The sequence below is a fragment of the Coregonus clupeaformis genome, chromosome 16 (assembly GCF_020615455.1).
Source record: "Coregonus clupeaformis isolate EN_2021a chromosome 16, ASM2061545v1, whole genome shotgun sequence".
Taxonomy (NCBI): Eukaryota; Metazoa; Chordata; class Actinopteri; order Salmoniformes; family Salmonidae; genus Coregonus; species Coregonus clupeaformis.
This window is the reverse complement of record NC_059207.1, coordinates 6,790,992-6,813,841: the sequence shown is the minus strand read 5'-3', so window position 1 is coordinate 6,813,841 and position 22,850 is coordinate 6,790,992. Positions and strand designations below refer to the sequence as shown.

The window sequence follows — 22,850 nt, the reverse complement described above, 5'->3', positions numbered from 1 at the left end:
TTGGAATCCCCCTAGAGTATCCCCCAAGTATCATCTCAGCAGATGAGATTAAGACTGAAACTGACAAATGATTGGCGTAACATTGCTTTTCTTAAACAAGCTAACATCTCAGCTTTTGAGATGTAAACTTCTCTGTGAGATCTTACGTTTCAGCACATGCTAACAATAGGCCTACATACAGTTCAGTTATTTGACTATATGATCAAATGAATTGCTGTTGGCACCAGCCAATGTTAGCGACTAGGTGAGCCTTTGCTCAAAACCTAAGCAAGAGTTCCCATCACTCAATTCTGCTTCTAATATCTCAAGGTTTGGTTAGCATTTTACGCCAGTCCCGTAATTGACGTTCCCCTTTACCCAACAAATCACACCAACGTGAACCTAACATTGCATCCGTGACACACTACGTCTCCAAGCACTTGTCATTTCGATGTCAGGTTGGGCATTGGTTTATTTGGCAGAAACACCAATCAGATAAGACTTTAGCTAGTTCACTTCCTGGTTCCTTACAGAAACCCTGTCTTGGTATGTGTGGCAATGTGTTTGTATTTTCTTGTTAATGAGTCTTGCTCTACCTGGTCAAACACCCGTTCCTCCTCCTCCTCCTCCTCCTCCTCAACACCTCAACCCAACCAACCAACCGGTCGACCACCATTTTTTTGACAATTCGACTCATCCATTTGTAGATGTAACCGGGGGCTTGGTGCGAGACCCGGCGGACGTCTTGGACAGGCTAAAATGCCTTGACGCTCTAGCGGATCTCCGCCACGCTAAGTGGTTCCAGGTTCGGACACATCCTTTTACTTTCTTATTGTAGCCTTATGAGATGCATTTTTTTTTTTATTCCTTTGTTTGAATTTTGTTTTAATGAAGGAATTAATAATGAATTTAACACCCCCCCAAAAACAAAAACACAGTAATACCTGATATAATTAAACTGTTGTTTTTAAAAAGATACAAAAATTCAATGATGCCACACATGTAATGATAATGTTTTAACCAGATTTGAATATCCAATCTTTATTTCTGATATTTATTGTTGAACTTTAGAATGGTAATGATTTATAATTTTCTGGTCCAAAAAAAAAAAAAAAAAAAACTGGCATCCTTGTATTCCTTTTTTTTCCTTTGGCTCCATACTAGACTATATTGTCTGTGTTAAAACATGATTCCATAAGGCTGCAGAGATATCTTTGCATAAGATCCGATAAGAGCTTCCATGTTGAGCATTAGTATCTTGTGATTTGTATTTATTTTAACAGAGGAACAGGGATTGAGAGAAACGGGACATCTGATTTTTTTAATTTTTAGTTTCACTGTGTCGCTGCTATGGCAGAAAAAGCAAACGCACAGGCAAAGCAGATTCCCTCCTCTCTCCCAGTCCCAGACCTTCATCTTCTTTACAAACACAAACTCTGTACAACTGCCTGACTGTCTGTGAAACACTTGATCAACCTGAGAAGTCAGGGTTTATAAGATGACAAGGAAATTGTTTCATCTTGCAAACTGTGAGCTCTCCTTTTTTTACTAATGTTACGACGAGGTGAAATACTCCTGGAAATGGCAGCTGATTCCAACCAATTACGGCCAATTAATTAATTGAGGCTTCAATCAACCAATCACAAGCTTCCATTGTGTTCAGTAGTGTTTGGCCATCAATGACAGACGTGTTGTAAAATGTAGTGTGCACTATAATAATCCATGTTGTCCGCTCCCGTCTGTTCTCTCTAAACCAAACGTGTTATTGCTCCACAAGGCTAGGGCCAACGGACTCCAATCCTGTGTGATTGTTATTCGTATCCTGCGTGACCTCTGTCAGAGGGTTCCCACGTGGTCCGCCTTCCCCAGCTGGGTGAGTTCATCGCCAGGCTAACGAGTCGACAACCATCTCATGAATGTTTTATATGTTGTTAGAAAAGTATTGGACCTTAATTGGCCGGTTTCATGGACACAGATGAAGTCTAGTCCTGGACTAAAAAACAAAAATAATCTCCATTTAAGAATTGTTCCTAGTCCCTGCATAATCTGTGTCTGGGGAAACCGCCCCTATAGGTACATTAAAGGGATCGTTCAGGATGTTATCTACTTCCCCAGAGTCGGATGAACTGGTGGATACCATTTTTATGTCTCTGCGTTCAGTTTGAATGAAGATTCTAGCGTTAGTGCAATTGCTAACTAACGTTAGCGCAATGACTGGAAGTCTTTGGGAACAGCTAGCATGTTCGCTGTTCCTGTGGACTTTGTATTTGCGCTAATGCTAGTTAGCATTGGCTCGCGAACCTACCTCTTAACTTCTTTGATACTGGACGCAGAGACATAGAAATGGTATCCACCAGTTCATCTGCCTCTGGGGAAGTAGATAACATCCTGAACCATCCCTTTAAGAACAGCAGATGTGTTAACTCGGGGCTAACACACCAGCTGCATCTTCACTCAATGACGAGTTTAAACGTCTCCATCCCCTCTCCTCCTCTCCACCTCCTCCATCTCCTCTCCCTCTCCTCCATCCCCCCTCCTCCTCCATCCCCCCTCCTCCTCCATCCCCCCTCCTCCTCCTCCATCCCCCCTCCTCCTCCTCCATCCCCTCCTCCATCCCCTTCCTCCATCCCCTCTCCTCCCCTCTCCCCCTCCCCCTCCTCCATCCCCTCTCCTCCTCTCCCCCTCCTCTCCCTCTCCTCTCCTCTCCTCTCCTCTCCTCCTCTCCCTCTCCTCCATCCCCCCTCCTCCATCCCCTCTCCCCCTCCCCTCCTCCATCCCCTCTCCTCCCCTCCTCCCCTCTCCCCCTCCTCCATCCCCTCTCCTCTCCTCCCCCTCCCTCTCCTCCCCCTCTCCTCCCTCTCCCTCTCCCTCCTCCATCCCCTCTCCCCCCTCCCCCTCCTCCATCCCCCTCCCTCCTCCATCCCTCCTCCTCCTCCCCCTCCTCCTCCCTCCCCCTCTCCTCCTCCCCTCCTCCTCCCCTCTCCCTCTCCTCCCTCCTCCTCCCCTCTCCTCTCCCCCTCTCCTCCATCCCCTCTCCTCCATCCCCTCCCCCTCCTCCATCCCCCTCCTCCTCCATCCCCCCTCCTCCTCCATCCCCCCTCCTCCTCCATCCCCCTCCCCCTCCTCCATCCCCTCTCCTCCTCTCCCCCTCCTCCATCCCCTCTCCTCCCCTCCCCCTCCTCCATCCCCTCTCCCCCCTCCCCTCTCCTCCCCTCCCCCCTCCTCCATCCCCCCTCTTTCCCCTTGTTCTCCAGGCCATGGAGCTGCTGGTGGAGAAGGCCATCAGCAGTGCCTCCGGCCCCCTGAGTCCAGGCGATGCACTGCGACGAGTCTTTGAATGTATTTCCTCCGGGATCCTGCTCCCCGGTAAGTCTAACCTATTTCACTATTTACTATTATAGCAGACTATTTCGCCTATCACAATGGGAGACTATTTTTGACGATCGTGACAGATTTTCACGTAGTTGTGAATGAATGAATCTGGGGTTAATGGCGTGTGGGCATTAGCAGAATGCTGATTGGTGTATTTGGTCGCTGGGGTTAATGGCGTGTGGGCATTAGCAGAATGCTGATTGGTGTATTTGGTCGCTGGGGTTAATGGCGTGTGGGCATTAGCAGAATGCTGATTGGTGTATTTGCCCGCCAGGTGGTCCGGGGTTGGTGGACCCGTGTGAGAAGAACCCCACTGATACCCTGACAACCATGAAGGAGCAGCACAGGGAGGACATCACCTCAAGTGCCCAGGTACTGACAGACACATGTATAGAATATAAACACAATGTATTATATATATATATATATATATATATATATATACTGAACAAAAATATAAATGCAACATGTAAAGTGTTGGTCCCATGTTTCATGAGCTGAAATAAAAGATCCCAGAAATACACACAAAAAGCTTATTTCTCTAACATTTTGTGCACACATTTGTTTACATCCCTGTTAGTGAGCATTTCTCCTTTGCCAAGATAATCCATCCACCTGACAGGTGTGGCATATCAAGAAGCTGATTAAACAGCACAATCATTACACAGGTGCACCTTGTGCCTGGGGACAATAAAAGGCCACTCTAAAATGTGCAGTTTTGTCACAAAACACAATGCCACAGATGTCTCAAGTTTTGAGGGAGCGTGCAATTGGCATGCTGACTCCAGGAATGTCCACCAGAGCTGTTGCCAGAGAATTGAATGTTCATTTCTTGTTCAAGAGAATTGTGCTCTTCACGGATTAATCCCAGTTTCAACTGTACCAGGCAGATGGCGTCGTGTGGGCAAGCGGTTTGCTGATGTCAACGTTGTGAACAGAGTGCCCCATTATGGCGGTGGGGTTATGGTATGGGCAGGCATAAGCTACGGACAACGAACACAATTGCATTTTATCGATGGCAATTTGAATGCACAGAGATACTGTGACGAGATACTGAGGCCCATTGTCGTGCCATTCATCTGCCGCCATCACCTCATGTTTCAGCATTATCATGCACAGCCCCATGTCGCAAGGATCTGTACACAATTCCTGGAAGCTGAAAATGTCCCAGTTTTTCCATGGCCTGCATACTCACCAGACGTCATCCATTGAGCATGTTTGGGATGCTCTGGATCGACATGTAACACAGCGTGTTCCAGTTCCCGCCAATATCCAGCAACTTCGCACGGCCGTTGAAGAGGAGTGGGACCACATTCCACAGGCCACAATCAACAGCCTGATCAACTCAATGCGAAGGAGACGTGTCGCGCTGCAAGAGGCAAATGGTGGTCACACCAGATACTGACTGGTTCTCTGATCCACACCCCTACCGTTTTTTTTTTTTTTTTAAGGTATCTGTGACCAACAGTCGTGAACTCCATAGATTAGGGCCTAATTAATTTATTTCAATTGACTGATTTCCTTATATGAACTGTAACTCAGTAAAATCTTTGAAATTGTTGCATTTATATTTTTGTTCAGTGTAGCAATAGCCTAAGAACAGATCCTTGAGGTACACCATAATTATAAGGTACTGGCCAAACATAAATAGTAAAGTTTTAATATATGATTATAGATGTAAGACATTGACCACCATACCTTTTTATATAAATTGCCAGATCATTGAGGTACTGTATGTAGTTAACGCTCCTCCTCTGTCCAGTTCGCTCTGCGGCTGCTAGCGTTCCGTCAGGTGCACAAGGTGCTGGGTATGGACCCACTGCCCCAGATGAACCCCCGCTTCAACATCCGCAACAACCGTAAGCGTCGCCGTGAGAACAGCGACGGGACGGACGGATTCGAGGGCGAAGGGAAGAAGGACAAGAAGGATTTGGACAGTAGTTACTAGGATCTGTCCACCCCTCCACCCAGTTGGACAGTAGTTACTAGGACCTGTCCACCCCCCCCTCCACCCAGTTGGACAGTAGTTACTAGGACCTGTCCCCCCCACCCCTCCACCCAGTTGGACAGTAGTTACTAGGACCTGTCCCCCCTCCCACCCAGTTGGACAGTAGTTACTAGGACCTGTCCTCCCTCCACCCAGTTGGACAGTAGTTACTAGGACCTGTCCTCCCTCCACCCAGTTGGACAGTAGTTACTAGGATCTGTCCACCCCCCTCCACCCAGTTGGACAGTAGTTACTAGGACCTGTCCACCCCTCCACCCAGTTGGACAGTAGTTACTAGGACCTGTCCCCCACCTCCACCCAGTTGGACAGTAGTTACTAGGACCTGTCCTCCCTCCACCCAGTTGGACAGTAGTTACTAGGTCCTGTCCCCCTCCACCCAGTTGGACAGTAGTTACTAGGATCTGTCCACCCCCTCCACCCAGTTGGACAGTAGTTACTAGGACCTGTCCACCCCTCCACCCAGTTGGACAGTAGTTACTAGGTCCTGTCCCCCCTCCCCCCTCCACCCAGTTGGACAGTAGTTACTATGTCCCCCCCCCCCCCTCCACCCAGTTGGACAGTAGTTACTAGGTCCTGTCCCCCCCTCCACCCAGTTGGACAGTAGTTACTAGGTCCTGTCCCCCCTCCACCCAGTTGGACAGTAGTTACTAGGTCCTGTCCCCCCCTCCACCCAGTTGGACAGTAGTTACTAGGTCCTGTCCCCCCTCCACCCCAGTTGGACAGTAGTTACTAGGACCTGTCCCCCCCTCCACCCAGTTGTACAGTAGTTACTAGGTCCTGTCCCCCCCTCCACCCAGTTGGACAGTAGTTACTAGGACCTGTCCCCCTCCACCCAGTTGGACAGTAGTTACTAGGACCTGTCCACCCCCTCCACCCAGTTGGACAGTAGTTACTAGGACCTGTCCCCCCTCCACCCAGTTGGACAGTAGTTACTAGGACCTGTCCCCCCTCCACCCAGTTGGACAGTAGTTACTAGGACCTGTCCCCCCCCTCCACCCAGTTGGACAGTAGTTACTAGGACCTGTCCCCCCTCCACCCAGTTGGACAGTAGTTACTAGGACCTGTCCCCCCTCCACCCCCTCCACCCAGTTGGACAGTAGTTACTAGGACCTGTACCCCCTCCACCCAGTTGGACAGTAGTTACTAGGTCCTGTCCCCCCCTCCACCCAGTTGGACAGTAGTTACTAGGACCTGTCCCCCCTCCACCCAGTTGGACAGTAGTTACTAGGTCCTGTCCCCCCTCCACCCAGTTGGACAGTAGTTACTAGGACCTGTCCCCCCTCCACCCAGTTGGACAGTAGTTACTAGGTCCTGTCCCCCCCTCCACCCAGTTGGACAGTAGTTACTAGGTCCTGTCCCCCCCTCCACCCAGTTGGACAGTAGTTACTAGGTCCTGTCCCCCCCTCCACCCAGTTGGACAGTAGTTACTAGGTCCTGTCCCCCCTCCACCCAGTTGGACAGTAGTTACTAGGTCCTGTCCCCCCCTCCACCCAGTTGGACAGTAGTTACTAGGTCCTGTCCCCCCCCACCCAGTTGGACAGTAGTTACTAGGTCCTGTCCCCCCTCCACCCAGTTGGACAGTAGTTACTAGGTCCTGTCCCCCCCTCCACCCAGTTGGACAGTAGTTACTAGGTCCTGTCCCCCCTCCACCCAGTTGGACAGTAGTTACTAGGACCTGTCCCCCCCTCCACCCAGTTGGACAGTAGTTACTAGGACCTGTCCCCCCTCCACCCAGTTGGACAGTAGTTACTAGGACCTGTCCCCCCTCCACCCAGTTGGACAGTAGTTACTAGGACCTGTCCCCCCTCCACCCAGTTGGACAGTAGTTACTAGGACCTGTCCCCCCTCCACCCAGTTGGACAGTAGTTACTAGGACCTGTCCCCCCCCCCCCACCCAGTTGGACAGTAGTTACTAGGTCCTGTCCCCCCCCCCCCCCTCCACCCAGTTGGACAGTAGTTACTAGGACCTGTCCCCCCTCCACCCAGTTGGACAGTAGTTACTAGGACCTGTCCCCCCCCCCTCCACCCAGTTGGACAGTAGTTACTAGGTCCTGTCCCCCCCTCCACCCCTCCACCCAGTTGGACAGTAGTTACTAGGACCTGTCCCCCCTCCACCCAGTTGGACAGTAGTTACTAGGACCTGTCCCCCCCTCCACCCAGTTGGACAGTAGTTACTAGGTCCTGTCCCCCCCCTCCACCCAGTTGGACAGTAGTTACTAGGTCCTGTCCCCCCCCCACCCAGTTGGACAGTAGTTACTAGGACCTGTCCCCCTCCACCCAGTTGGACAGTAGTTACTAGGACCTGTCCCCCCTCCACCCAGTTGGACAGTAGTTACTAGGTCCTGTCCCCCCCTCCACCCAGTTGGACAGTAGTTACTAGGTCCTGTCCCCCTCCACCCAGTTGGACAGTAGTTACTAGGTCCTGTCCCCCCCCTCCACCCAGTTGGACAGTAGTTACTAGGTCCTGTCCCCCCTCCACCCAGTTGGACAGTAGTTACTAGGTCCTGTCCCCCCCTCCACCCAGTTGGACAGTAGTTACTAGGACCTGTCCCCCCCTCCACCCAGTTGGACAGTAGTTACTAGGACCTGTCCCCCCCCCACCCAGTTGGACAGTAGTTACTAGGACCTGTCCCCCCCTCCACCCAGTTGGACAGTAGTTACTAGGTCCTGTCCCCCCTCCACCCAGTTGGACAGTAGTTACTAGGTCCTGTCCCCCCTCCACCCAGTTGGACAGTAGTTACTAGGACCTGTCCCCCCCCTCCACCCAGTTGGACAGTAGTTACTAGGACCTGTCCCCCCCCTCCACCCAGTTGGACAGTAGTTACTAGGTCCTGTCCCCCTCCCCTCCACCCAGTTGGACAGTAGTTACTAGGTCCTGTCCCCCCCTCCACCCAGTTGGACTGTAGATAAGATGAGAGCTAACCGCATCATAGCATTCTGATGCTGGATTGCACAGTCAATAACGTGGCGTGCAACCATTGGTTGATGCCTGCAGTGCTACTTCAATGTAGTCTGCCTGGAACGAGCCCTGTGTACCTCTGTTGTCACTGATAGGTGGGTTTGTGTAGATGCTTAAGACCGACATCGGACAGGGCCTGGTCCTGTAAGACATGGGGAGACCAGGGTTGTATTCATTAGGGCACGTAACAGAAAATGTTTTGAAAACGTTTTGCGATGGGGAAAAAGAAAATGATTGTTTCTAATGTCAGTCCGTTTTGGTTCCAAATGAATACGACCCAGTCTTGACCGAGGCTCAGCTGCACTGAATAGGCCTACTGCAGTACCCAGTTAGTCCACGATGTTCTGTTTTGGTATCGATTTGATATGACCTGTGGTTGGGACCTAAACTTCTCCTTCCTTGCTAAAACTACTTTTACCCCCATTTTTTATTTTTACCCCTCTGCTTCTCCAGTAGAAGTTACCATGACGATGGCGATTCCATAGCCCCACCTACTCCCTTTTTAGACTTTGGATTGTCTTTCGTTGTAATACGAGTTATGGAAACGTAAAAAAGACAGATCTATTTGTTCCAGTTTTTTGATAGATCAGGAGGATCATAGTCAATGTTGATGCCTAAAATGCATGTTATTTCTAGTTGCATACATTTAGTGTTGGCTGTTAGTGAGTTAGTAAGTTTAATACCCATTGTGAAGCACATAATTCGATCAGTCGCCAGTCCATGTTTTATTTTCCTATAAGCTGTAATTTTGAATATGATCTTTTTAAGTGTCATGATGCTTGTTAAAATAGTGTGAAAGCTCTGGTCTTGGTCCCAGTAAGTCTTCTAATATCTAACACACCCCTTAGCTGTGACATTGTTGTACTACATTTGAGAGAAAACCCCTGATTCCTAATTTGTGTTTAATATTGCAGTTATTATTCCCAAACGTAGCTCTCTCTCTCTAATATATATGAAAATATACCTAATAATAATCTTGCAATAGATCCAAAAAAGTGTGTTTTTAGTTTATGGAAGAACTCATGGCCGTGTTTTCAGATTTTTGTTATTGTATTATTATGGCTTTTAACATTTTGGTTTAGATTATAATGGGACACTTATTGGCTTGCCCCTGATATTGGTTTAACGCTGCGCACATATAGTTAATTTGAATAATGTATAGAAAATGAACAACCGATGGAGTAAAAAGTAACGTTGTTTGTTTAAATGTAGATCCCTTCTTTAATGTCTGACTGTCTCTGCCTCTTGGTCTGTCAGCCTCTCTCTCGCTCTCTCTCTTTCTCTCTCCCAAATTAATTTCAAGGGGCTTTATTGGCATGGGAAACATATGTTTACATTGCCAAAGCAAGTGAAATTGATAAACAAAAGTTCTCTCTCTCTCTCTCGCGCTGCCTGTCAGTCAGCCTTTCTCTCTCTCTCGCGCGCTGCCTGTCAGTCAGCCTTTCTCTCTCTCTCGCTGCCTGTCAGTCAGCCTTTCTCTCTCTCTCGCTGCCTGTCAGTCAGCCTTTCTCTCTCTCTCGCGCTGCCTGTCAGTCAGCCTTTCTCTCTCTCTCGCTGCCTGTCAGTCAGCCTTTCTCTCTCTCTCTCGCTGCCTGTCAGTCAGCCTTTCTCTCGCGCTGCCTGTCAGTCAGCCTTTCTCTCTCTCTCGTGCTGCCTGTCAGTCAGCCTTTCTCTCGCGCTGCCTGTCAGTCAGCCTTTCTCTCGCGCTGCCTGTCAGTCAGCCTTTCTCTCGCGCTGCCTGTCAGTCAGCCTTTCTCTCGCGCTGCCTGTCAGTCAGCCTTTCTCTCTCTCGCTCTGTGTCTCTTATTACCTGTGCAGAATAAAGACATTTCCTGAATGAAGGACTTCTGGACTGAGTGGTTTGTCTCTTCTCCCTATGTTCCTATGTATGGAGACATCACCTCACAGCACTTTCACACTTCATGATCGGCTGTGTAAAGCTCCAAGTGGCTTTATGAAACAACATGGAACCATGGAGGTATTTACCTCGGTGCAGACGACGGTTTACTGACCGTGTCCCAACAGGATATGATGAATGAGTTTAGACAGACGTTTTTACTGACCGTGTCTCAACAGGATATGATGAATGAGTTTAGACAGACGTTTTTACTGACCGTGTCTCAACAGGATATGATGATGGAGGTTAGACGGACCATTCTTTATCCCTTCAAAACAGGAAGACCACACAATGGGATGGCCATAGCCTGCTTCCTCTGCTGACAGTCCCTGGAATCATACTAGTGCACCAATTACTGTCAAAGAGACGAAATGTTTGTTAATTTTGTTTATTTAAAATACATTACAGCCCAAGATCAGGTTCAGTTTTCAAAATCAACATTAGAATATAACCACGCTATGACCACTATAAACCCACTAGCAATGAGGCGTGTCTTATGTACTGTACTGAGCTCAGCAATAATTCAAGAAGTGGATGGTTAATTTTTTTTAGAACTTTTCAAAGATGATCTATTATATTGAGAAGATTGCCGAGTGACCTCTAATGCATGTCCTCAATGGAGTGAGATCAGGTGGGACCATGCTAGCCAATGAGAGGGCAGATACGCGTGTGCAACAACATTTTTTTTATTTATTTTATTTCACCTTTATTTAACCAGGTAAACCAGTTGAGAACAAGTTCTCATTTACAACTGCGACCTGGCCAAGATAAAGCAAAGCAGTGCGATTAAAAACAACAACACAGAGTTACATATGGGGTAAAAAAACATAAAGTCAAGAATACAACAGAAAATATATATACAGTGTGTGCAAATGTAGCAAGTTATGGAGGTAAGGCAATACATAGGCCATAGTGCAAAATAATTACAATTAGTATTAACACTGGATAAGATACAGATAAGTCGTTTTTCTCAAAGTTGCCGGAATTGCCACTCGGCATCGACTTATTTCAGTACATTTTGTAACAGCATTACGACACTTCTATTTGACCAAGTAAGCCTCAGGTAATTCCACCATCTCGTAGACCGTCATACAAAAAAAAAAGGGTTTATCTCACGCTGACAAATTTTGGATGGAATAAATCCTCTCGCTTCGCCTCTTCTTTCAGTATCGGGCCCGTCCCAAATGAGGAAGGGGAGAGGCACGTCCCAAATGAGGAAGAGGAGCGGCACGTCCCAAATGAGGAAGAGGAGCGGCACGTCCCAAATGAGGAAGAGGAGAGGCACGTCCCAAATGAGGAAGAGGAGAGGCACGTCCCAAATGAGGAAGAGGAGAGGCACGTCCCAAATGAGGAAGAGGAGCGGCACGTCCCAAATGAGGAAGAGGAGCGGCATAAATACAAGACCGAAAGCCGTTCTATCCAATAGAATCACGAGAATGACGTCGGACCCTCCTTGTCAAAAATGTATTCTCAGCCAATGTGAATGCTCGATGTTCAGTTGTCAAAGCAGGTTAATCTTCTGTTTTGCGTCCCGGTCAGAGCGGAGAAAGTGGTAGTTTGTTAGCTAGAAGTTAGAGAAATGTTGAGTAGTTTGGGGAGCGCGGGTGGGAAGTCTACCAAACCGTCCTTTGTTTCCTATGTGACGCCCGGAGGTAAGTATGTTCATGAAATGCTGCTGTATTAGCGGACGCGATGTGTGCATGTTGGATGAGATGGCTAAAAAGCCTGTCATTTGATACGGACTAGTTACCATAAATGCTATCTGGCTAGCTGACATGATTGGGACAGGGCGGGTTATGGTTACTATAGCCGCCCGCAGCCCGTTAAACTAAAGTTTTAGGAAAAACAGCATTTCCAATCGATATGTAACTGTTTGTCCTGGAACAGAGTACTGTTTCTCTCCGGAGAATGGTGTGCCTTGTCATGTTTTTGAATGACTGTAGGATAGTGTGCTTGATTTCTCCCTTCATATTTTGTCAGCAGACAACATTCAACTGTAACAGTGTTGTTGTTTTTTGTAAGGAGTCTTCCAGGCACTTCAAGATAAATTAAAACATTGTTACTCCTGACTCAGCTTTTTTGTGTTGTTTTTTTTACAGTGAGCTTGCGTGACTTTTCAACTGTCAGATCTGCATTGATTAGTCAGTCAAACTAGAAAACATAGATGGCAAACATGCAATACAATGTTGCTATTTCTCTATCTGTAAACACCATCTGAAATCATAGTAGATTAGTTATTGTCCGGTATGGGAATCCACAAGCCATTATAGCATATATCCTATCTGAACTGTGGAAGTGTGGGAACAACACAACTTCCGTAGGAAACCTCAGCAGAAAGTGCAGAAGGCAGCATAATACTTTTTTTTGTAGGACATTTAACACGGGCAAGATGGAATATCTATTCTATTCAAGAACGCAACACAGTGTTGGCTAGAGAACAACAGTCATTCAGCAATGAATTGTAGTCAAAATACCATGAAAGGAACAGTAACATACTGTTATCCCACGGTCGGGAAGTCATAGTTTTATGAACGTCACATGGCAGACCCAGTAGTCCATATTCGTGTGACACGGTAACGGCTGATGTCTTCAGTTTTGGCTCCCAAACACATATTAACCCAGCACAATAATACAGTTATGTGTATGTGGTAAGTCCCGTGTAGCTCAGTTGGTAGAGCATGGCGCTTGCAACGGCAGGGTTGTGGGTTCGATTCCCACGGGGGACCAGTATGGGGGGAGGAAAAAATAAAAAATGTATGCACTCACTTAACTGTAAGTCGCTCTGGATAAGAGCGTCTGCTAAATGACTTAAATGTTAAATGTAAGCAGAGAAGGCAAGCTCTGGGTCTTGTGACTCCTCGTGTGTCCTCTGAATGGCATCCTAGCTTATGGGAAGCTGCCCTTAATGTAATGCTGACAGGAGAGCAGCTGGGACATACTAAGGATATTTTACAAAGCAGTGGTGCTACATGGTTTAGTGAATATGTTTGAACAGCCTCAGTGATACAGTATCTCCTAATCAGGGGTCCCTGATGATGATGATGATGATGATTATTGATGGTTCCATCCCTGTTTAGAGAGTAGTGGCTACACTTATCAAGGTCTCCGACAATGTGTTGTGTGAAGTGGGCTACGGGGCTGCACGCTACCCCAACTACCATTTTGATTATGATGAAGAGCAGCCAGTAACATGGTGGGGGCCAAAGTACACAACATAAAGTTCAGACGAGAAGAGCTGATTCACACTCTCACACAGCTGATAACATAAGGGAAAACCATTTTTTCAATCAACATTAATACGTTTGCAGTGTTCATCTTCCAAGTCGGCCATTGCCTTGATGTTGTAGGCCTATCTCTAATACTGCTTTCACAAAGTATTTACAGTGTTTTGGGCAATGTTTATACACTACATGACCAAAAGTATGTGGACACCTGCTCGTCGAACATCTCATTCCAAAATCGTGGGCATTAATATTGAGTTGGTTCCCCCCTTTGCTGCTATAACAGCCTCCACTCTTCTGGGAAGGCTTTCCACTAGATGTTGGAACATTGCTGCAGGCCCGTCAAGTTCTTCCACACCGATGTCAACAAACTATTTCTGTATGGTCCTCGCTTTGTGCACAGGGGTATTGTCATGCTGAAACAGGAAAGGGCCTTCCCCAAACTGTTGCCACAAAGTTGGAAGCACAGAATCGTCTAGAATGTCATTGTATGCTGTAGCGTTAAGATTTCCCTTCACTTGAACTAAGGGGCCTAACCCAAAATGAAAACAGCCCCAGACCATTATTCCTCCTCCGCCAAACTTTACAGTTGGCACTATGCATTGGGGCATGTAGCGTTCTCCTGGCATCCGCCAAACCCAGATTTGTCCGTCGGACTGCCAGATGGTGAAGCGTGATTCATCACTCCAGGCGGCGAGCTTTACACCACTCCAGCTGACGCTTGGCATTGCGCATGGTGATCTTAGGCTTGTGTGCGGCTGCTCGGCCATGGAAATCCATTTCATGAAGCTCCCGACAAAAAGGGATTGTGCTGATTTTGCTTCCAGAGGCAGTTTGATTTTTTTCGTGCTTCAGCATTCGCCGGTCCCGTTCTGTAAGGTTGTGTGGCCTACCACTTCAGGGCTGAGCCGGCGTTGCTCCTAGAGGTTTCCACTTCACAATAACAGCACTTACAGTTGACCGGGGCAGCTCTAGCAGGGCAGAAATTTAACGAACTGACATGTTGGAAAGGTGGCATCCTACGACGGTGCGAAGTTGAAAGTCACTGAGCTCTTCAGTATGGGCCATTCTACTGCCAATGTTTGTCTATGGAGATTGCATGGCTGTGTGCTCGGTTTTATACACCTGTCAGTAACAGGTGTGGCTGAAATATATAATATAAATAATATAATAATAATAATAATAATATGCCATTTAGCAGACGCTTTTATCCAAAGCGACTTACAGTCATGTGTGCATACATTTTTACGTAAATATCTGAATCCACTCATTTGGAGGGGTGTCCACATACTTTTGTGTATATATAGTGTAAGAGGTAAAAGGATGTGTAATGTTTATATGACCCCCTTTATAAACAGGCCCATTTCTACCCCCTTTATAAACAGGCCCATTTCTACCCCCTTTATAAACAGGCCCATTTCTACCCCCTTTATAAACAGGCCCATTTCTACCCCCTTTATAAACAGGCCCATTTCTACCCCCTTTATAAACAGGCCCATTTCTACCACATTCTTGCCTGCGTCTTTAATACGTCCCGTGCCGGAATGCCGACAGGCTGGGCACGAGTGGTAGTAGATGTGGGTGGGGTCTAATTTTAATAAATCCATGGAGAATATACATACAAAATAAATCCATTATTAATTAGTTTCGGCAGGTCCTGAGAAACATAAGACTAAATAAAATGTATTTTCAAAAGAATAGAATAGCATATTTAGAGTTTAATTAGGCCTATGTTATGGGTCTGTGCAGCCATGGCTGACCATCCAAATGAAATCCGTAGTTCCTTATTTTGTTCATTAAACAGACAAGACACCCACCCGATCACGGTCAACACACACACAGTGTATTGGGAAAGTATTCAGACCCCTTGACTTTTTCCACATTGTGTTACGTTACGGCCTTATTCTAAACTTGATTAAATAAGTAAAAATCCCCAGCAATCTACACACCAATACCCCATAATCGCAAAGCGAAAACAGGTTTTTAGACATTTTACCAAATGTATTAAAAATAGAAAACAGAAATACCTTATTTACATAAGTATCCCTTTGCTATGAGACTCGAAATTGAGCTCAGGTGCATCCTGTTTCCATTGATCAACTTGAGATGTTTCTACAACTTGATTGGAGTCCACCTGTGGTAAATTCAATTGATTGGACATGATTTGGAAAGGCACACACCTGTCTATATAAGGTCCCACAGTTGACAGTGCATGTCAGAGCAAAAACCAAGCCATGAGGTTGAAGGAATTGTCCGTAGAGCTCCGAGACAGGATTGTGTCGAGGCACAGATCTGGGGAAGGGTACCAAAAACATTCTGCAGCATTTGAAGGTCCCCAAGAACACAATGGCCTCCATCATTCTTAAATGGAAGAAGTTTGGAACCACCAAGACTTTTCCTAGAGCTGGCCGCTCGGCCAGCCAAACTGAACAATCGGGGAGAAGGGCCTTGGGTCAGGGTGGTGACCAAGAACCCGATGGTCACTCTGACAAAGCAGCACTCCACCAATGAGGAGTGACCAGACGAAAGCCATTCCTCAGTAAAAGGCACATGACAGCCAGCTTGGAGTTTGACAAAAGGCACCTAAAGGATTCTCAGACCATGAGAAACAAGATTCTCTAGTCTGATGAATCCAAGATGAAACGCTTTGGCCTGAATGCCAAGCGTCACGTCTGGAGGAAACCTGGCACCATCCCTACGGTGAAGCATGGTAGTGGCAGCATCATGCTGTGGGGATGTTATTCAGCGGCAGGGACTGGGAGACTAGTCAGGATCGAGGGAAAGATGAACGGAGCAAAGTACAGAGAGATCCTTGATGAAAACCTGCTCCAGAGCGCTCAGGACCTCAGACTGGGGTGAAGGTTCACCTTCCAATAGGACAACGACCCTAAGCACACAGCCAAGAAAACGCCCGAATCTCTGAATGTCCTTGAGTGGCCCAGCCAGAGCCCGGACTTGAACCCGACATTCAGAGACTCCTGCTTTTATTTTTTTATCCACGTTTCATCTCTTTCCTCCACTTTGTTAGGGAGCAGGCGTAGGTTCTTACATCGAAAGTATCTTCATCATGATACCGATAGAAAATAATAGCAATCTATATTTTCAAAAGCATGTGAGTCTGTCGATTGAGCAAAATAATAGGCCTACTCTTGATTTAGGCTACATTATAGCATGCTAAATGTTTCTGATCAGTGACAGATGAACACTTGATTTAGGCTACATTATAGCATGCTAAATGTTTCTGATCAGTGACAGATGAGCTATACCACCTCCAGTTGCCAGAAACCAATGAACCAAATAGCCTATAGAGACGGAGGTTCAGTGAAACAAAATCAGTCAGTGGAGTCACAGACTTCTGGTCGGGAGGAGGCCTGGGTTACTAAACGACTGTGACTGAAGAGCACAATAATCCACTTTTCAAACTACATAACATGTAAAAATGTTCTGATAACCGAGCCAACTAGACCAGATGATCATGAGGAGCACTCACCTCATTTTAGCTCAAATGTTACCAGTCTAATTGTAGCCTGACCAATATCCAAACAGAGATTCAGTGAAAACAAAAATCTGACGTATTGATTTATCAATAGGAATCCCCACGCTGTGATTATCAATAGGAGTCCCCACGCTGTGATTATCAATAGGAGTCCCCACGCTGTGATTATCAATAGGAGTCCCCACGCTGTGATGGCGGTGCTGATATTCGCATCTACACTGAACAAAATATAAATGCAACAATTCCAAAGATTTTACTGAGTTACAGTTCATATAAGGAAATCAGTCAATTGAAATACATTCATTAGGCCCTAATTTATGGATTTCACATGACTGGGAATACAGATGTTCCCTTTATCTAATATTAGGTTTTGGTTGAAGATCTGATAACAATCAGTATCGCAAATATGCAAAAGTGGAGAAAATTAGAAAGGGGGCAAATACTTTTTCATAGCACTGTATGTAGTGAGGGCCAGCCAATGAGAGCGTACAGGTCACAATGGTGGGTAGTATATGGGGCTTTGGTGACAAAACGGATGGCACTGTGATAGACTACATCCAATTTGCTGAGTAGAGTGTTGGAAGCTATTTTGTAAATGACATCGCCAAAGTCAAGGATCGGTAGGATAGTCAGTTTTACGAGGGCATGTTTGGCAGCATGAGTGAAGGAGGCTTTGTTGCGAAATAGGAAGCCGATTCTAGATTTAACTTTGGATTGGAGATTCTTAATGTGAGTCTGGAAGGAGAATTTACGGTCTAACCAGACACCTACAGTGGGGAGAACAAGTATTTGATACACTGCCGATTTTGCAGGTTTTCCTACTTACAAAGCATGTAGAGGTCTGTAATTTTTATCATAGGTACACTTCAACTGTGAGAGACGGAAAATCAAAAATCCAGAAAATCACATTGTATGATTTTTAAGTATTTTATTGCATGACATAAGTATTTGATACATCAGAAAAGCAGAACTTAATATTTGGTACAGAAACCTTTGTTTGCAATTACAGAGATCATACGTTTCCTGTAGGTCTTGACCAGGTTTGCACACACTGCAGCAAGGATTTTGTCCCACTCCTCCATACAGACCTTCTCCAGATCCTTCAGGTTTCGGGGCTGTCGCTGGCCAATACGGACTTTCAGCTCCCTCCAAAGATTTTCTATTGGGTTCAGGTCTGGAGACTGGCTAGGCCACTCCAGGACCTTGAGATGCTTCTTACGGAGCCACTCCTTAGTTGCCCTGGCTGTGTGTTTCGGGTCGTTGTCATGCTGGAAGACCCAGCCACGACCCATCTTCAATGCTCTTACTGAGGGAAGGAGGTTGTTGGCCAAGATCTCGCGATACATGGCCCCATCCATCCTCCCCTCAATACGGTGCAGTCGTCCTGTCCCCTTTGCAGAAAAGCATCCCCAAAGAATGATGTTTCCACCTCAATGCTTCACGGTTGGGATGGTGTTCTTGGGGTTGTACTCATCCTTCTTCTTCCTCCAAACACGGCGAGTGGAGTTTAGACCAAAAAGCTCTATTTTTGTCTCATCAGACCACATGACCTTCTCCCATTCCTCCTCTGGATCATCCAGATGGTCATTGGCGAACTTCAGACGGGCCTGGACATGCGCTGGCTTGAGCAGGGGGACCTTGCGTGCGCTGCAGGATTTTAATCCATGACGGCGTAGTGTGTTACTAATGGTTTTCTTTGAGACTGTGGTCCCAGCTCTCTTCAGGTCATTGACCAGGTCCTGCCGTGTAGTTCTGGGCTGATCCCTCACCTTCCTCATGATCATTGATGCCCCACGAGGTGAGATCTTGCATGGAGCCCCAGACCGAGGGTGATTGACCGTCATCTTGAACTTCTTCAATTTTCTATTAATTGCGCCAACAGTTGTTGCCTTCTCACCAAGCTGCTTGCCTATTGTCCTGTAGCCCATCCCAGCCTTGTGCAGGTCTACAATTTTATCCCTGATGTCCTTACACAGCTCTCTGGTCTTGGCCATTGTGGAGAGGTTGGAGTCTGTTTGATTGAGTGTGTGGACAGGTGTCTTTTATACAAGTAATGAGTTCAAACAGGTGGAGGTAATGAGTGGAGAACAGGAGGGCTTCTTAAAGAAAAACTAACAGGTCTGTGAGACCCAGAATTCTTACTGGTTGGTAGGTGATCAAATACTTATGTCATGCAATAAAATGCAAATGAATTACTTAAAAATCATACAATGTGATTTTCTGGATTTTTGTTTTAGATTCCGTCTCTCACAGTTGAAGTGTACCTATGATTAAAAAATTACAGACCTCTACATGCTTTGTAAGTAGGAAAACCTGCAAAATCGGCAGTGTATCAAATACTTGTTCTCCCCACTGTAGGTATTTGTTGTTGTCCACATATTCTAAGTCAGACCCGCCGAGAGTAGTGATTCTAGTCGGGCGGGCGGGTGCAAGCAGCGTTCGATTGAAGAGCATGCATTTAGTTTTACTAGCGTTTAAGAGCATTTGGAGGCTACGGAAGGAGTGTTGTATGGCATTGAAGCTCGTTTCGAGGTTTGTTAACACAGTGTCCAATGAAGGGCCAGATGTATACAAAATGGTGTCGTCTGCGTAGAGGTGGATCTGAGAGTCACCAGCAGCAAGAGCGACATCATTGATATACACTGAGAAAAGTGTCGGCCCGAGAATTGAACCCTGTGGCACCCCCATAGAGACTGCCAGAGGTCCAGACAACAGGCCCTCCGATTTGAGACATTGAACTCTATCTGATAAGTAGTTGGTGAACCAGGTGAGGCAGTCATTTGAGAAACCAAGGCTATTTAGTCTGCCAATAAGAATGCGGTGATTGACGGAGTCGAAAGCCTTGGCCAGGTCGATGAAGACGGCTGCACAGTACCGTCTTTTATCGATCGCGGTTATAATATCGTTTTGGACCTTTAGCGTGGCTGAGTTGCACCCATGACCAGCTCAGAAACCAGATTGCATAGCGGAGAAGGTACGGTGGGATTCGAAATGGTCGGTGATCTGTTTGTTAACTTGGCTTTCAAATACTTTCGAAAGGCAGGGCAGGATGGATATAGGTCTGTAACAGTTTGGATCTAGAGTGTCACCCCCTTTAAATTTACATTTTACATTTTAGTCATTTAGCAGACGCTCTTATCCAGAGCGACTTACAGTTAGTGAATACATATTTATTTTTATTTTTTATACTGGCCCCCCGTGGGAATCGAACCCACAACCCTGGCGTTGCAAACGCCACGCTCTATCAACTGAGCTACATCCCTGCCGGCCATTCCCTCCCCTACCCTGGACGACGCTGGGCCAATTGTGCGCCGCCCCATGGGTCTCCCGGTCGCGGCCGGCTGCGACAGAGCCTGGATTCGAACCAGGATCTCTAGTGGCACAGTTAGCACTGCGATGCAGTGCCTTAGACCACTGCGCCACTCAGGATCCCGTTGAAGAGGGGGATGACCGCGGCAGCTTTCCAATCTCTGGGGATCTCAGACGATACGAAAGAGAGGTTGAACAGGCTGGTAATAGGGGGTGCGACAATTTCTGCGGCTAGTTTTAGAAAGAAAGGGTCCAGATTGTCTAGCCCAGCTGATTTGTAGGGGTCCAGATTGTCTAGCCCAGCTGATTTGTAGGGGTCCAGATTGTCTAGCCCAGCTGATTTGTAGGGGTCCAGATTGTCTAGCCCAGCTGATTTGTAGGGGTCCAGATTGTCTAGCCCAGCTGATTTGTAGGGGTCCAGATTTTGCAGCTCTTTCAGAACATCAGCTGTCTGAATTTGTGTGAAGGAGAAGCGGGGGGGGGGGCATGGGCAAGTTGCAGCGGAGGGTGCAGAGCTGGTGGCCGGGGTAGTGGTAGCCAGGTGGAAAGCAATTTGATACATTCCTTCAATTGCATTAGGCAACTTTATTCCAATATTTTTGTTATTCAGTGATATTTATTACCACAGTCATTCTTTATGGATCCATCCAGTTGTGGTTTAAGAAAACAGTGCATGCTTAGTGGTGGGCAATGCGAAGAGCTGGGCGAAGTGACATGGCTTGCAAAGTTGAGAACTGGCATGAGGACATTATCAGGGTGCTGCCTAGCAACCATGAAGACTTTAAGAGCGTAGTGCGTTCCTCCTCAGCATTACGGCTACGTTTCATACTAAACCGTAGGCAGAACTTTACTGAAATTAATACTAAGTCGTTTGGAGGAAATCAACGTTTTGGCTTTGATACCGGCAATACCTTTCAGATATAAAGAAAAGGTGGAAAAAAGTTGACGGTATGGTAAAGTTGACGGTATGGTAAAGTTGGCGGGGGAAATGTATTGGTATGAAAGGGATCTAACTGAATGTAGGGCTATGACCCTGGGTATTGGACTCCTCTCTCTAACTGGATATTTACAGGGCTACATTTTACCATCTCACACACATTCCAATATTCAATCCATTTGTAAATAAAATGGGACTCTGTTTTACTACAAAGAGGAATATCCTCCTTTCTGGCCACTCTCCAGTGTGCAGCTCAATAAGGCCTGGATGTTGTAGGCTCATATCTCTGACTGAATATAGGGCTGCGTTTGACTATCTCACATTAGCTAAGCCTAGCTGCGTCTTTAGATGGAAATGGGAGGAGGGCTGCAGTTCAGATACTAATACAGAAATAGTTGACTTCCTCTGTGAGGCCAGAAGTGTCAACAGTATCAGGAAACCAGCAGTGTGCAGTAGCCCACAGCTTTAAAACGAGCCTTATCGATGGTCACAGCTTTAAAACGAGCCTTATCGATGGTCACAGCTTTAAAACGAGCCTTATCGATGGTCACAGCTTTAAAACGAGCCTTATCGATGGTCACAGCTTTAAAACGAGCCTTATTGATGGTCACAGCTTTAAAACGAGCCTTATTGATGGTCACAGCTTTAAAACGAGCCTTATTGATGGTCACAGCTTTAAAATTAACATTAACTATGGTCACAGCTTTAAATAATAATAAAATATATATAACAATAATATGCCATTGCAGACGCTTTTATCCAAAGCGACTTACAGTCATGCGTGTATACATTTTTTTTTTTTTAAACGAGCCTTAACTATGGTCACAGCTTTAAAACAAGCCTTATTGATGGTCACAGCTTTAAAACAAGCCTTATCTATGGTCACAGCTTTAAAACGAGCCTTATTGATGGCCACAGCTTTAAAACAAGCCTTATTGATGGTCACAGCTTTAAAATTAACATTAACTATGGTCACAGCTTTAAAACGAGCCTTAACTATGGTCACAGCTTTAAAATTAACATTAATAATAATATGCCATTTAGCAGACGCTTTTATCCAAAGCGACTTACAGTCATGTGCGCATACATTTTTACGTATGAGTGGTCCCGGGGATCGAACCCACTACCCTGGCGTTGCAAGCGCCATGCTCTACCAATTGGGCTACAGAGCTTTAAAATGATCCTTATCTATGGTCACAGCATTAAAATGAACATTAACTATGGTCACAGCTTTAAAATTAGTATTATCTATGGCAGGGGGGAACTCAACTACTATTTGAGAAGGTCCAGAGACACCAATGTCCTGGGTGGTAAAGGTCCGGATGGAGATGGTCCTTTATCAGCGTAGTAATGTCCTGGGTGATAAAGGTCCGGATGGAGATGGTCCTTTATCAGCGTAGTAATGTCCTGGGTGATAAAGGTCCGGATGGAGATGGTCCTTTATCAGCGTAGTAATGTCCTGGGTGATAAAGGTCCGGATGGAGATCGTCCTTTATCAGTGTAGTAACAAACATAGTCGTCTACGACTCAGGAAACATGTTGTTATATAAAATGCACATTTAAATACATTAAATGACTAAGAATTTGAATTAATTACAACTTCTTTCAAATGTAAACATGTGCAACATTGCATCAACATTGCTGAAGAACAGAAGTGGTTGCATAATTGTCT

At 46.3% G+C, this 22,850-nt stretch overlaps 1 protein-coding gene and 1 long non-coding RNA gene across 3 annotated transcripts in view; one reads left to right on the top strand and one right to left on the bottom strand.

Annotated features, from left to right (window-relative positions):
* Window positions 1-5,605, top strand: part of zfr (zinc finger RNA binding protein) — a 77,769-nt gene extending 72,164 nt beyond the window's left edge. Inside the window, 5 exon segments of the mRNA XM_045225604.1 lie at window positions 687-784; window positions 1,757-1,852; window positions 3,234-3,345; window positions 3,626-3,723; window positions 5,114-5,605. Coding sequence (XP_045081539.1) covers window positions 687-784; window positions 1,757-1,852; window positions 3,234-3,345; window positions 3,626-3,723; window positions 5,114-5,299 — 590 coding nt within the window. The 3' untranslated portion in view covers window positions 5,300-5,605.
* Window positions 5,606-6,006: 401 nt separating this feature from the next.
* LOC123492717 lies at window positions 6,007-6,565 on the bottom strand. Of its 2 annotated transcripts, none has more exons than XR_006661844.1 (3): window positions 6,476-6,565; window positions 6,225-6,429; window positions 6,007-6,063 (listed from the first exon to the last, which is right to left on the bottom strand). It is a non-coding gene; the product is annotated as an uncharacterized LOC123492717 (long non-coding RNA). The 2 variants fall into 2 exon arrangements; XR_006661843.1 differs by having other exon boundaries at window positions 6,050-6,185.
* Between the last annotated feature and the right edge of the window lie 16,285 nt (window positions 6,566-22,850).